Here is a 14,390-nt window from a genome sequence, read left to right on the forward strand (position 1 = left end):
AAAGATCAGGAATACCGTGGTCGTCTCAAGCAGTAATGAATGCTATGCATAAAGAGAGTACTACTTGAATCTCTCTCAAATTTTTTTAGTATATTTGACACAACTGGGTGAGCCCAAAAAAAGAACATTAGGTGCACAACTTGTAGACTTTCTTTCTCTTGCGCTCCATTCGTTCGGTGAAAAATATGATATTTTTGAAAAATATTTTTTGGGAAGTCATTTTCTTGGAAAACAACGTAATTTTCCGGTATTCGGCTGAAATTTGAAAAAGTTTCGGAAAATATTTTCTACTGCTCGAAGCGGCGATGGGCGGCTGGCAACCGGCAGGGAAAGAAGGAGGCCGGCGGAAAATGTTTTCCGCTTTTCAAAAGAGGAAAATATTTTCCTTACTTTTCTTCGTGTTTTCACTTATTAAGGGAAAATGTTTTTCGAGGTTAGTTTACTTTCCGCCCCCAAACACTGTAAAACCCGGAAAATATTTTCCTATTTTCCGCGAAACGAACGGAACCTAATAAGTGTTCATTTTTCTTTCCATTGATGCAATCGAGTAGAGATATGTCTGCATGAATAGTGCAAGTAAATAGCGAAATGTTTCGCATCACCAAATGCAATTGCCATTCAAATGTTCGCTCACTTTTTGGCGGGCCCAAACAAATTTCGGCTACATAGTCATATTCCCAAAGCCTCTTACTATCAACTTCCGAAAATGGTCGTTCATATCGTCATCGGTCTCGCGATACCAAAATGAAATCTCACGGGGTCGCTCGCTTCAATTTTCATTATTAATCATATCTTGGGAATCTGTGGCCCGTTCCATCTTCTGAACAAAAACGTGCAGCTTCGGTGGAGAATCCTCTACTCTCTCGGTGATCTAACGGAACAGGCGGATTCACGAGATATAAATTGCTAATGGCAAACGAGAGACCATAGAAAGATAAGGAATGTTGCAATCGTGTCAAAAAGGTACTACTCGAATCTCTTAATAAAAAAGAATTCGAGGGAACTTCTTAGTATATTGTGCTCTGACGCGGTTGCATATTATTGCCTCGAAAGAGCCACTGAATAACAGAGAAATCGCCGAATTGACCGTCGACGGTCGTCTCCCTCTGCTTCGCCGTATCTCCATAGAACCATCGCGGCACCAAGCGAAAGCCAGCAGCTCCTTCGTGCGCGTCGGTACACCGGCCCACCACCACCCTCCTCCTTCATATAGCCACTCTTCCACTCAGACATTTTCACAAGCACGCCCAAGGCGGAGACCTTCCCTCTCGAAGCACGCCCCGGACTGCTGCCACACTCGAGCGCTCTCCATGGATGCCGAATCGTCGCCGTGCGTGACGCCCCCAAATCTCGATTGCCCCTTTTTGTCGTAGAGTGCCCCCAAAGGGTCTCCTTTCTCACCCCAGTTTGCGTTCCCGATGCAGGTTCGAGAGCAGCGAGATGCTGGCGAGTTTCCTGGCGTCGACGCCCTTCTTGGAGGCGTCGTGGGGGCTGTGCAGCTTCGCGAACGCCGCCGCCCCGGGGGGCTTCGTGGCGGAGCGGCGCGGCGGGGTCGGGTACCTGGCGTTCTCGAGCGTCCAGGTGATCGACGGGTCCGAGCCCAGCTGCGGGACCCCGGTGGAGCTGGCCGAGTGGGGATGCGAGGATCTGTTCTCGCCGCTGAGGTGCGACGGCGACGGCGACGGCGAGGAGACGGTCAAGGTGGACGCCGGATTCCTCCGCCTCTTCCTGGAATTTTACCGGCGACCGGATTTCCGAAACCAGGTACGCCGTACGCAGTGCTTTTGGCCTTGTCACCGGATAACTACGAAGCTGAGACGGAACTAGGAGGACTTTGTTTGACTTTGTCCTTTTCTGGGTAATTTCATTACATATTCATCAGTCCAACATCATCATCAACTTCCACGAAATGATGGCTTAGCTTTCAGTCGCCCCTCATGATAAATGAAACGGCCTATGGACTTTGCATATCTTGTGATTTCATAATGTGGATCGTTTGTTTGGCGGTCAAGTCCCGTACCTAATGTGCATACCACATTTCAAGAGCCCAAAACGCCGCGGTTTTACTTGATTTTCAAAACAGAAAATGGGAGATGATCGCACAAATGGTCACTTAACTTTGGCCCAATCTAACGTAGTCCCTAAACTTTGTATTTGTTCAATGCGGTCCTTGAATTTTTGGTACATTTTCAATCTAGTCCTTGAATTATACGAAAATATTCAATATTGTCCCTGAGGTTGAACTAATGGAAAGACAACATTGAACATTTTTATATAGTCCATGGACTAAATTGAACATGTATCCAAAGTTTATGGTTCACATTGAACAAATTGAAAGTCCAGAGACTACACTGCACATTGTTGAACAAATTAAAACTTCGAGGATTACATTGCACATTATTCCAAAATTCATGGACCATTTGTGTAATTTTCCCAAACGGAAAAGAAAGAAGATAATGGTGGTTGGTAGGAAATGTATAAACATTTGCATGGCAGACTCTAAGTGTTGAGAGTATTTTGAAAGGCATGCGTCTCTGCATTTTCTTGCCTCGCATAGCTTGCAAAGTCTTCTTTTCTTCTCTTTTAACAGTGAGTTCATTCTATGCGCTTGATAACAACAAGAAAAAAGTGTTGAGTTTGATAGCATGAGATTGCAATATTCCTTTTTACCAAAGTTAATATTTATTTAATCTAATCTAATCTGATTTAATTTTTCAAGGCTTATCTGGCAAAAGCTCACTGCGAATTTGTTTTTGACCGGGTTAAATGTTTCTGTTCTGACGAATGGTTTTTGACCCTGCAATTAAGAATGACAAAAGTTTTTTATATGTCAACTAGCAATGTTTGGTAGGGGTGATTAGAAAAGAAAAGAAGAGATATAAATTGATTATTAGAGGAAAGTAGAGAAAAGATTTAAAATAACGTCGTTTGGATGCTAACAAGGGGAAAAGAAGAAAAAGAATGCAAGATGAGATAAATATCCTCTTATATATCTGCAATAGATATAAAATAAGGGTGTAAATGAGAAGAAAATGTTTGTTTGTTAATGCATGAATTCCACAAATCCCTCCTAATTTTGAATGGATTTGGTAGGATTTGAAAATTTACATTAAATGCAAATTAAGTTGCCAGTTCTCAATCCTTATGTGTGAAGGTGATGTGAGGCTGTAATTGATTAAGAACTCTTGAAAATCTATTGACCATCCCTCATTCTAAAAATCCTGCAAACTCATCCGACAGCAAGAAAGATGCATCAACTATGAAGGTTTTCTTCTGAAGAACCATATTGTTTTGTTGAACTTACCAGTCACAAACAGCAGGACAGTCTTGTTGAATTGTGTATGACTGCTGGAGACTGTTTTGAGAGATTAAACTGGTACAATAGACATATACATCGGACAGTTCTTGGACAATACTAAATTACTAATCTAGGTTACTTGTGTTCTTCATATATCATATTCCTGGGCCATGTGTTGAAAATCTAGATGTAGTCTTTCTACAGAGAGCCATTATTGTATGGTAACTTGTAGCAGTAAACTGTTGATATTGTCTCCACAGTCCTTTTTTTTTGGGTAGTCACACCAGCATATTTGAACTGATCATATTGCCCTTGGGTCATGCATGTATCAATTTTTGCTCAATTCTGGCATTCGTTCTGAGAGTCAAAAATGCGAAATCCTTCAAGCATTGAGTTGCTTTTTGTGTGCAGATTCAGGAATTTCTAGGAAAAGTTAAGATGATTATCCTCACTGGCCATTCCTTTGGAGCAACAACTGCCTCTCTCACTGCTCTTTGGCTCCTCTCCCATCTCCAGCCAGTCGCTGCTCCCATCTCAGTCCTCTGCCTCACATTCGGCACTCCCTTGCTCGGCAACAAGTCCCTTTCCCGAGCCATTCTCCGAGAAAGATGGGGTGGGAGCTTCTGTAACGTTGTCTCGAAGCTCGATGTAATGCCGAAACTGTTCTTCGCTCCATTAGCATCCTTGACTCCTCAACTGCACTTGCTGCTTCAGTTTTGGCAAGTTGCTACGGTTTCACCCAGTTTAGAACATCTTGTTGGAGAACTGCGAAAACAAAATTTCGATGAATTCTTCAGCAACGTCAAGGATCGTGTTGAAGATGCCGCAAAATCAGAAGGAGAGGCGAAGAACAGTTTGTTTTGGCCATTGGGAAGCTACCTATTCTGTTCAGAAGACGGAGCAATCTGTCTGGATAATGCAACGTCTGTTGTTAAGATGATGCATTTGATGCTCGAGACAGTCTCTCCAGCTTCCAGTTTTGAGGATCATCTGAAGTGTTTTGAGGATCATCTGAAGTATAGTTATTATACAGGACAACTTTCTTCGCAATTCCTGAAAAGGATAAACATCAACGGCCTCTCCGCATCAAGCTACGAAGCTGGTGTCTCCTTGGCATTACAATCCTCAGGAATAGATCCACAGGTAATTAAATGCTTCTCAAATCCACACGAGACACTGTCTTCTTGGATTCCTAATCCGACTCAAAAGTATAGTCTATCAATGCCCTTATTTTGTGGAAGTATTTTCTTGGAACAATCACTCTCTAATATGTGGGGCAGAACTCTCTCACTCTCTAATACAAGTGCACCCAGAATGATGTGAACTTATACTAAGATCTCTTTTTGGTAATCGCTGAATGATAAGTTCTTAGTCTTCACTTTGTGGGTTGTATCTTTTAATCACTGTGCAGGATGACAATATTTCAAGACCAGCTAAAAATTGCCTGCAGATGGCTCGGCACATGGGACATGCACCGAACCTGAACAATGCTCATCTAGCCATCAGACTATCTAAGATGACGCCCTGCAGGGCACAACTTGAGTGGTACAAGGCACGCTGCGAAGAGCCCGGGGATCAACTTGGGTACTATGACACGTTCAAGAAATTTGGAGCATCCAGGAGGGAGTCCAAAATCGACATGAACCTGTTCACACTCGCCGCATTCTGGGATGAAGTCATAGGCATGGCAGAACGGAATGAACTCTCGCACGATTTCCACCGCAGGTCCAAGTGGAACAATGCGTCCCATTTCTATATGCTCCTCGCTGAGCCATTGGAAATCGCTCGCTATTACCGTCGTGGTATGCACCTGGAGAAGGGACATTACATTAAGCATGGAAGGCACAGGAGATTCCAGATTTTGGACAGATGGTGGAGTCGAAGGACTGCTGCTGCAGCGCAAGAACCACAACAAATTAACAACAAAAGGAGTAGGAGCAGGTACGCGGGCTTGACTCAAGATTCTTTGTTTTGGGCGAAGGTGGAGGAAGCGACGGACTGGCTCAAGAATGCAAAAGAGGAAACGGACGCAAATAAGTTGAAACTTCTTTTGGTGAACTTGAATTATTTTGAGGAGTATGCGGGAAAGCTAATTGATAGGAAGGATGTGTCTATAGATGTTCTGGCTAAGAACTCAAGTTACAGATTATGGGATGACGAATGGAAAGCTTTGAAGTCGAAGTTCCCGCAGCCGCCACCTTCTGATCCTGCTCCGAGTCTAATGGATTGTGAATAAAGAAATATTTAATACACTCATCATTGTTTATGCCAGATCTTCATCTCTGGTGTAATTGTGTAATGCAGACAATACTTCTTGTAGACCAACCCGTAGCACTTGCTCAACACATGTTCAGGTGCTTCAGGTTGTACACAAGGTATGGGGGGGAAGAGAAACATCATTTTTGTTTGTTTTGTAGTAAAGTGTATTAACCTGCACAATAAGGAACTGTCAAACGGGGAAGCTCCCATTTATTGCAGCAACAGGGCACATTACAGTTCGAATTTTATTCTACTGGGCCATCGCCAACTACTGGAATTCTATTGGTCCATGCCAAAATGTCTTTGTATTATTTTCGCATTGGTAGGTGCCAAAATAGAATGACCGATGACCCTTTTTTCTAGGTAACTCGTTAGTAACTTATCAAATTACCTACTTTTCGCTCATAGTTTGCAAATTAAATAACTTACCAATTCTTCGAATTCACTGAGCTAAATTAAGAGCGACTTATCGACTTTTGTCATGTTAAATAAAAGGCGAACAAGTGGGAAATATATGCGGTCACCATTTACCTTTTCTATAATATGAGTATAAATTATATATACAGATAGATATAGATATGCATGCTAAATTTTGAGTGTATTCTTGTAATAGAGTTGGATCTGAATATTGAAGGATGGAAAGCCAAGGAACGTGGCCTTATGTGAATGGCCTATATTGATGCGGTCGACGATGCGCTCAATGCGTCTTCCTCTCTCTCTTTGAAAAACTCCGACTCTTCTTCTTCTTCTTCGCGAGCAAACCTCCGTTAATCTCTCCAATGGCGATCACCCTCCTCCGTTCACCTCCTCATCCCTCCTTCCTTCACGTAACTCTCTCTCTGTCTCTGTGAATAAAGACTTACGTTGTTCAACGGATCATTTGGGTTTTTCTGGGTCACTCTGTTTTCGGTCTATCGTCTTCGCATTCGCGGAAAAATCTCGTCTTTTAGCTGTGGATTCGCAATTTGGCATCGTTTGTCGGTCCTTCGATTGATCGTTCACATTTTGGCTGCACAGGCTTTCGCGGGCTTGAGGCAAATGCTGGGAGGTAGAATTGCCGGCAAGTGTTTTTCGTGTTTTCGGTACCAGTTTTAAGTTATTTTGTCGTGAAATTGATGGCATTGGATTGACCCTGTTGCGCTCATGAGCGGTTTTTACGGGTTTTGTAGAGGCTCTGTGTGATTACAATAAGGTTTCCAACCTTTGTTTGAGAGCTGGGAGAGTCATTTTCACGAGGTCGGTTCGGATAAATGCCCGCATATCGGTCCCTGGGGTTTCTTCGGGGAATCCGGAGAAAGCACCTCCCAAATTCTTGAGGGACAAGAAGATGGTGCCTGATTCAGATCCTCCGAGCCTTAAGGATACTGACCGTTTGCATCAGCTTTTTGAATCAAGGTCCAATCTAGATTTCTTTTACCCTTTGCCTGCGATGACTTCTTACTTTGTAGTTGTGTTCCAAAGTGTCTTGTTTCTTTGTGAGACGTATGTTCCATGACTAAATTCATGTTGCTTATGTTTGTCTAAAATTGGCTGGCGCTGGCAGTACGAAGCTTGTGGTTTTGACTGGAGCTGGGATGAGCACGGAGTGCGGTATTCCCGATTATAGAAGGTTCTTTAGTTGTGCTTAGAATCATATTTTACATTTATTGTACATTTCAAAGGATAGACATCACTGATGGGTGGAAATATTTCATTTTGGAGATATTTGAGATATAACAGCCACTCTTCTAGTTAATTTGTTCTAAACTAATTATATCAGGGAGGTTTTGAGTATGCTTTCATGGCTATTCTGTATCTTTTAATTTGGATAAGTGACTGATAAGAACTGGAAGAGAGATCTTGCTGTGATGCTGCATCATTTTTCATGCCTAACACTAATCTTCAAGTTCTGCACTTTGCTTAACCTTGTAGTATATATGTATTTTCAGCATATGTGGTCGAGTTTGTATGATTGCACTCTCATGTTAAGCTTTCATGTCGAATGTGATAATTTGTAATTTTGTCTCCACTGTATTTATGTTGACTGGTTCTTACATAGCTAAGACAAACCCTCTAACTTTTATTTGTTTATGCAGTCCAAATGGGGCTTATAGCACTGGTTTCAAACCAATTACCCATCAGGTGATCTGAAGGCACGTGCTGGGATTTGCAGCTTCCCTGATTCTCTTTTTTTTCTTTTTCTTTTTTTTTTTGGTTTGCTGATTTCATTATGTAAATAGCAACACTCTGCTTATTATGAAGAGATGAAATAAATATGCTGGGACAGTTCAATCGGAAAGCAAGTTATGGAGGATATATTTGAATTTGAAGGGTGTTCTAGTACATATATACAAATTTTGGATAAGGAAGAGGCAGAAATGAAATAGGTGGCAAGAATTGGAAGCAAACTCATTTAATTGAAAGAGCATTTTCCATAGGGAACATTTTTGTCACGTGAATGTCTTTGGGATACTCCAATTAGAATGTGTCTATGGAAGTAGCTTAAAATCATTTGTGGTCCTGCCTAAAAAAATAAGGGAGGACATTCAAGGAAGTATGTTGGATTTGTGGTTCTTATAAATGATATGAAACTATGGAAAGTACAAAAATGTTCTGTAATTAGCTGACTTTGTTTCTGGAGAAGATTTGTTGTCGGTTCTTGCTTAAATAAGATCTTTTCAGTTTCTTCTCGGGGCTTCTCTGTTGTTTTCATCTTTTTAAGTGTCTAACCATGCCTAAGATTATTTGTGTCTCTCATTTTTTGACTTTAATTCCATGACAATTCATTAGGAGTTTGTTCGTTCTAAACGGGCCCGAAGGCGATATTGGGCAAGGAGCTATGCTGGATGGAGAAGGTTTACCGCAGCACAGCCTAGTGCAGCTCATTATGCCCTTGCGTCACTAGAAAAGGCTGGTCGAATAAATTTTATGATTACCCAAAATGTTGACAGGTAACTGGGTGTGGAAATTTTATGACATTTTCAAAAATTGGAGGATAAAATTGGATACTAATAATTCTTCTGAACTTATTTCAGATTGCACCATCGTGCTGGTAGCAATCCACTGGAAATTCATGGGACTGTGTACACTGCAATATGTATAGATTGTGGATTTTCTTTTTGCCGGAATTTGTTTCAAGAAGAGGTGAAGGCTCTCAACCCAAAGGTTGGCTCTTCGAACTTACTTTTTCTAGTGCTATTCCATTTTCTCCCTTTCTGCTGAATTCAAACCCAACACATTCATAAGGTTCCACCATGATTTCCCTTTCTTTTTAACCGGTATGTCTGCAAGGAGGTTAATGGATGAAATTATGCGAAAATTATAGTTTAGTTGATAATTCAAATGGTCAGTAACTGAGCTGAGGTGATCGTTTTGCTGTAGTGGGCAGCTGCAATAGAAAGTTTGGATTATGGAAACCCTGGTTCAGACAAGAGCTTTGGTATGAAGCAGAGGCCCGATGGTGACATTGAGATAGATGAGAAATTCTGGGAGGAAGATTTTAGCATCCCTACTTGCCAAAAATGTGGTGGGGTGCTCAAACCAGATGTAAGGATCTTTCGTCTACATTTTACATTTTTCTTTTGTAGCATTTCTGAGGTAATTAGCTCCTTAATGTTTTATTGAAGGTCAAGTATGTCTTCTTACTTACGTCTATACTATTTGAAAAAGGAAATTGACAATCTATCACCACGGTCCAAGTATCTTTACAAAAGCAAATTAATAGGCTCTTTCCCACTTTTCTTGGAAAATTGCTCCTTGGGGTCATATCTAGGAATGGAAGGATTTAATATGGAATAGCCATGGTCCTTCGATGTTTCTTCCCATTTCTTGTCCCTATGTAGGTTTTACTCCTTTACTGAGGTTTACTTTGCACCACCAAAAAAAAAAGGAAAAGAGATTTTTAAATGTGCTTGTTTCACCATTTTCAAGATGATTTACTGGCATTCGATGTGCGGATGGACCTCTTCTATTGTTTCAAAAGTAGGAGTAAACAGAGAAGTAAAAGTTTTCGTGGCATCTCAGAGCTATCAGTGTGCTATGGTAGGAAGAATATTATCTATGAGAAGTTTGGACGCACTTTGTAGTTGGACTAAAGTGTGTATCTGATACTTAGCAGTACTTTATTGGGACCTGCATCGTGCATTGATTTGGTATTCTGAGAAAGAGTAGGATTTAAGAATTCTATCTAATTCCCATGTTTTCTGCTCAGAGGAGAAAACTCCTGTTTAAATTATCTTTCTTACTTTGTCTATGGTCTTATTTGCTTGCTTTTCCTTGAAGGTTGTATTTTTTGGTGATAACGTGCCAAAAGATAGGGCTGACAGAGCCATGGAAGCTGCTAAGGAGTGCGATGCTTTTCTGGTCTTAGGATCCTCTTTGATGACAATGTCTGCTTACCGCCTCATTAAGTATGTTTTTTGTGCCTATATTCCATGATTCAGATAATTACCTTTTCCCAGGCAGTATTTTTTTATGATTGAGTGGTGAAGAACACCATAAGGTCTTCTTGCTTTATCTAGTCATCAGATATTGCTGAGGATGTTGTGCAGGCTGAATATCGTGAATCTGGTGATGAATCTAATGGCACTTTCTCATTGTTGCTACTTGACTAAACTGTGCAGATGATCATATATTCAGGTCCTAATAGTGCTGATAATTCTTGTTGTGGATTGTGGGGACACTGACTGGCCCAACCTGTCATGTTATTTTCCCTGTTTAGCCTTTTATTTTGGGGCTTGTCTTGTTCTCTTTACGGACATGCATCCTGCAGTGCTTGCTTATTTTCTTTTTCTACTCCTTGTTAGGTGTATTTGGGCTCTGTTTTCCAACTGATATGCATGTTTTGTCAAGAATCTTGCTTCCTTTTCAGTTGTGTCCCTGGCAATAGGAAAGATCCAATTTGATTATTTCCTAATTCTGTGGCTTAAGCAGAGTTTTCTTTGGCTAATCAAATGTTCCCCTTCCCCTCCAATGATAAACAAAAGAAAGCAAGAAGTAATAGTTATAGTCATGGTGTTATCTTCCAATGCGAAATGTTCAAATAGTAATTTATATCTTCATGTGTGACAGAGCTGCTCATGAGGCAGGAGCTGCCACTGCAATTGTTAATATAGGCGTGACACGGGCAGATGATTTGGTTCCTTTGAAAATTAACGCCCGATTGGGAGAGGTAAGCAATTTTTCAACGTGTTACAAATCTAACACTTCATAACATTACTATGCCGGTTTTGCTGATGTTTCCATACTTTTCTTTCTTGTAGATACTCCCCAGAGTGCTTCATACAGGATCTCTCAGCATCCCTGCTGTTCAATGACAAGAAGAAGGTATTGTTTAGCTAACTAGAAAGGACCATGTCTTTGCTGAATCTGATTTAGATCTGTAATTGGAGCCCCTTGCAAAGATTAAGCTAAACACTTGAGCAAATCTTTAGTGTTGCCTCAGTTATTAAGCCCCATGAAACAAGTCTTGCCTTAAAAGTGAGATTTACCTGGGTTTGAAGTTGCCTGTAGTAATCAATGACGGTGTATGAAATAGGGAAGACAGCTTTGCTGATGCCTATCTTTGTTGTTCTATTATACATAAATCATGACATTGTTGAAAGAAGTTTTTTCATCTTGGACGAGTGCCATGAAGAGATGGTGTCTTGGCATATCTCTAAGGAAGTAAAGTAAAACAGTGTCTTCTGACCAAAAAAAAAAAAGTGTAAAACGGTGTCTTGATACATGATACATGCAATGTTATTGACATCACGAGCTTAAGATGAAAATGTGAAACAATTAGAAATGCATTCAAAATCGAAGTCTCTAGGATAATTGTGTAATCCCTGACAGGTCATGAACACAAATATTCGTTGAAGATGAGCAGATCTCACAAATTTTGTTTTCTTTTTTCTAAGAATGTCGGTTTCAACACGAGGCAAAATAAAGAGTCTTAGGAAAAGAACTACTCCACAATGCTAATATGTAAAGAGAGCCCCTTCGATCTTATGAACCCTCTAATAAGCCTACTACTGAAAGTGAATTCGATAAAACTTGAATGCACGGATAAAACAGAAGCATTGCTTGATGCTCAATTCCTTTTCAACAGCATTCGTGTCATCACATTTCGTGACCTTGTCAATGACTATTTTGCAGGAGGCCAACAAGGGAAGTGCAAGCCACGTGGCAGTGTCTCTGTATGTTTCGTCATGAGTGCCCAGTATAATACTTCTTTGAAGTCAAGTCTGTCCAACGTAGTTGGCATTTGATACAAGGACACATAAAGCTCAGATGCCATTCATCTGTCTTATTGTTCATCTGTCTTCTCAAATGGTGAAGTTGGATGCTGACGTGCAGATGTTCATGTAAACCGTAACGATATCCTGGATGGTTCTTTCCAACAAATTAGTTTGAAGCTCATGGAGATGGTGAGACTAATTGGGGGTCTCAACAGGGTGAAATATCTCTTCTTGTATAGCCAGTCACATACCTTAGCAGTGATTTTACACTTGGGTGATCACATATAGAGCAATTTTATGTGTTTGTTGTCATCTGTTTGGATTCGTGTGTTTTAATGTCAACCAGTTATATTGGTGTTGTTTTGTCAGCCGTCCATGTCCGTGTCCGTGAAAACCGTGAAAACTTAGTCTGTGTCGGCCATTGGATCATGCACAGCAAAATTGCCTTGCTTCGGGCCCCTAGAGCGTAGCAAAGGCACATATCACTCAAAACTCACAAACCTGTCTCCTCCGCCCAAAACCGAAACAGGTAACGGCTTGTTTCGAGAAAATACATTAAGCCACCATCGCATCGTGCTCACTAATATGGATATAAAATCGTTTCCGAATAGAACTCTGGACGGAGCCACGAGGGGAGACCCATTTTCCCAAACAAAATCCTTCGACTAAATCAGAGCACAAAAGAGTTCCTTTTAACCAAAATGTATATTTGCCGATAGGTGTATTTGGCAGCTTAATCATGCTCTCTTCAAGAAGCTTAAAAGTACATAGACTCTACGTCCCGAGTTCTATATATAGAGCTAAGAGAATCACAACTGAATACACAACATTGTACATGTCGGCCGACCCCAGTTCACTCCAGCCACAAAGCAAAATGAGCTGCAGGTTGATTCAGCAAAAACAGCAGCCAACAAGATTGGTCACTAGCTCCTATGCGTCCGCCAATGCCTTGTCGATTTCAGGCATGTACTTCACAAGTTTATTCCACTGCACAAGCATGAAACCAATGTGATGCCGTTGGTTTGAACCAACTGTTCAAATTTCAAGTACTAGTAGCACGCAGAACCAAGAGTTTACCTGATCTATGGGGAGTGAAATACCTGGACAAAGACCAAATCAACAGATATAGAAACCATTAAGAGAGATCATACTAATTGAAGGAATAAGAAAAAGGTCTGCCAGAGTATTATGCCATGGCAATAGTACAATAGCACAACACCACCAAATGCAACAATGACTTAGAATGCTGGGAACAGTTATACTCCAAATGGTTGATTCGGTAAGGCAAAAAGCAAGGCGAACTTAACAAGTTGCATACATGTACGGGAACAGAGCAACATTACAGAAACTTTCAGTGCTATTGGACGATGAAGTATTCATCGGCTACTGAAATCAAAGATGCTGATCTCTATTGAGATACAATTTCGCGAGAAACAGGCAAAGCACACATAAAGTAGCAATTTCCAAAACCCAGTCTACCATCCACTAAGCTCCCCTCAGGTCCATGAAGGAAAGCCAAATGGCAAGGGAGCAACAAGCTAATCAAATGTACACCTTGAACTAGCATGCACTCTAAAAGATTGGATAAGTTTTTCAGTTTAATCGATTTCAGTACTTTAGGCGCATAAAGAGAGAAGGCCCCGGCCAAGACTTCAAGATTACCATGATGCTCCCAAAATCATTGTGGAGTTTAAACTTTCATCTAACCCGCTGTACTCACCATGATACCGCTAAACAAAGTTCAATACACTCAGCCCGGTTGCAATGCTTCCGACATTTCATCTAAGATCAAAGACAAAAGCCCCTCCACAAGATGCCGGGAAAAGCGTTCTTGAAATCAAATCGAGAAAATGGCATCAGAACCAGACACCTAACCCAATTCCCACCACTCTCACACAAGATCCCACCGATGATCTCGCCTTTCTATGCCTCCGAAGCTCAACAGACAGCCCACCCGCAAACCACAACGACAAACAGACCCACATCAAACAAGGATTTCAGGAATGCAACACAACATGAGAGAGAGCATCCAAGTCCAGAAAGATCACATGCAGCTGCCTAAATTTTCACACTGCCGAGAGCAAGCAAGCAAGCAAAGCAACTCACTGAAGACACCAAACACACAAACTCTAGGGAGAGAAAGAGAGAGACCCTTTTTGCCAGGAAGACTCTTGCCGTCCTTGACGTAGAACTCGCGAACGTCGACCACGACCTGGCCGTGCCAGCTCCTGACGGTGACCCTCCTGTTCCTCGACAGCTGCACCGACACAAACAAGCAGAAAACCCCACCACCTTTCAAAACTCAAAACCCTAGGATCGCACAAGCCCTACCCTACAGCACGCACGCGATTCGCACGAAAGCCTAACGAAACCGGGGGAACCTCGCAGGCGACGATGTCGCCGGAATCATCGGAGTCCTGCCGCGCGGCCTTCCTGGGAGGCGGCGCCGCCTCCGCCTGGCCGTCCGAGCCGCCGTCGGAGGCGTAACCGTCGTCCTTCCTCTTCCCTTTCTGCGACATCCTCCCTTAGTCCCTACCACTTTCACTCCTCCCAGTCACAGAGCCTCGCTCTCTCTTTGGTATTCTTTCCCAAACGAAAATTATCAATCAATTTAAAAGAGACTGCTTTCCCAATTA

The 14,390-nt window shown here is 41.7% G+C and overlaps 3 protein-coding genes across 7 annotated transcripts; 2 read left to right on the forward strand and 1 right to left on the reverse strand.

The window, feature by feature from the left end:
• Nucleotides 1-1,200: 1,200 nt before the first annotated feature.
• Nucleotides 1,201-5,834, forward strand: LOC115662519 (lipase-like PAD4). Its single transcript, XM_030584651.2, has 4 exons — nucleotides 1,201-1,330; nucleotides 1,425-1,764; nucleotides 3,710-4,441; nucleotides 4,710-5,834. The coding sequence occupies exons 1-4, from the start codon at nucleotides 1,311-1,313 to the stop codon at nucleotides 5,532-5,534; spliced, it is 1,917 nt and encodes a 638-aa protein (XP_030440511.1). The 5' UTR covers nucleotides 1,201-1,310; the 3' UTR covers nucleotides 5,535-5,834.
• Nucleotides 5,835-6,174: 340 nt separating this feature from the next.
• LOC115662521 (NAD-dependent protein deacylase SRT2) lies at nucleotides 6,175-12,118 on the forward strand. 4 transcript variants are annotated; one of them, XM_056303213.1, is made up of 12 exons: nucleotides 6,175-6,256; nucleotides 6,574-6,617; nucleotides 6,727-6,952; nucleotides 7,101-7,166; nucleotides 7,633-7,678; nucleotides 8,327-8,487; nucleotides 8,572-8,701; nucleotides 8,918-9,082; nucleotides 9,818-9,945; nucleotides 10,607-10,706; nucleotides 10,798-10,861; nucleotides 11,672-12,118. In XM_056303213.1, exons 1-11 carry the CDS (start codon nucleotides 6,237-6,239, stop codon nucleotides 10,849-10,851), a joined length of 1,140 nt encoding a protein of 379 aa, XP_056159188.1. In that variant the 5' UTR covers nucleotides 6,175-6,236; the 3' UTR covers nucleotides 10,852-10,861; nucleotides 11,672-12,118. The 4 variants fall into 4 exon arrangements, with proteins under 4 accessions (XP_056159188.1, XP_056159189.1, XP_030440514.1 ...); XM_056303214.1 differs by having other exon boundaries at nucleotides 6,234-6,256; nucleotides 6,574-6,605; XM_030584654.2 differs by having other exon boundaries at nucleotides 6,248-6,384; nucleotides 6,575-6,617.
• A 278-nt stretch (nucleotides 12,119-12,396) lies between these two features.
• LOC115662523 (RNA polymerase II transcriptional coactivator KIWI-like) lies at nucleotides 12,397-14,349 on the reverse strand. Of its 2 annotated transcripts, XM_030584659.2 has the most exons (4): nucleotides 14,136-14,349; nucleotides 13,906-14,011; nucleotides 12,832-12,854; nucleotides 12,397-12,741 (listed from the first exon to the last, which is right to left on the reverse strand). In XM_030584659.2, the coding sequence occupies exons 1-4, from the start codon at nucleotides 14,271-14,273 to the stop codon at nucleotides 12,685-12,687; spliced, it is 324 nt and encodes a 107-aa protein (XP_030440519.1). In that variant the 5' UTR covers nucleotides 14,274-14,349; the 3' UTR covers nucleotides 12,397-12,684. The 2 variants fall into 2 exon arrangements, with proteins under 2 accessions (XP_030440519.1, XP_056159190.1); XM_056303215.1 differs by lacking the exon at nucleotides 12,832-12,854.
• Between the last annotated feature and the right edge of the window lie 41 nt (nucleotides 14,350-14,390).

This window comes from Syzygium oleosum, unplaced genomic scaffold, assembly GCF_021117445.2.
Source record: "Syzygium oleosum isolate NSW1041296 unplaced genomic scaffold, Sole_v2.1 Sole_v2.26, whole genome shotgun sequence".
Taxonomy (NCBI): Eukaryota; Viridiplantae; Streptophyta; class Magnoliopsida; order Myrtales; family Myrtaceae; genus Syzygium; species Syzygium oleosum.

Coding starts and splice junctions, on each gene's coding strand:
- LOC115662519 (XM_030584651.2), top strand. CDS start 1,311: ATGGATGCCGAATCGTCGCC. Junction 1,331..1,424: donor ATGGATGCCGAATCGTCGCC/GTGCGTGACGCC, acceptor TTCCCGATGCAG/GTTCGAGAGCAGCGAGATGC. Junction 4,442..4,709: donor CCTCAGGAATAGATCCACAG/GTAATTAAATGC, acceptor ATCACTGTGCAG/GATGACAATATTTCAAGACC.
- LOC115662521 (XM_030584654.2), top strand. CDS start 6,337: ATGGCGATCACCCTCCTCCGTTCACCTCCTCATCCCTCCTTCCTTCAC. Junction 8,702..8,917: donor TGAAGGCTCTCAACCCAAAG/GTTGGCTCTTCG, acceptor GTTTTGCTGTAG/TGGGCAGCTGCAATAGAAAG. Junction 10,707..10,797: donor TTAACGCCCGATTGGGAGAG/GTAAGCAATTTT, acceptor TCTTTCTTGTAG/ATACTCCCCAGAGTGCTTCA.
- LOC115662523 (XM_030584659.2), bottom strand. CDS start 14,273: ATGTCGCAGAAAGGGAAGAGGAAGGACGACGGTTACGCCTCCGACGGC. Junction 14,012..14,135: donor GCGACATCGTCGCCTGCGAG/GTTCCCCCGGTT, acceptor GTGTCGGTGCAG/CTGTCGAGGAACAGGAGGGT. Junction 12,855..13,905: donor GAGTCTTCCTGGCAAAAAGG/GTCTCTCTCTTT, acceptor GTCTTTGTCCAG/GTATTTCACTCCCCATAGAT.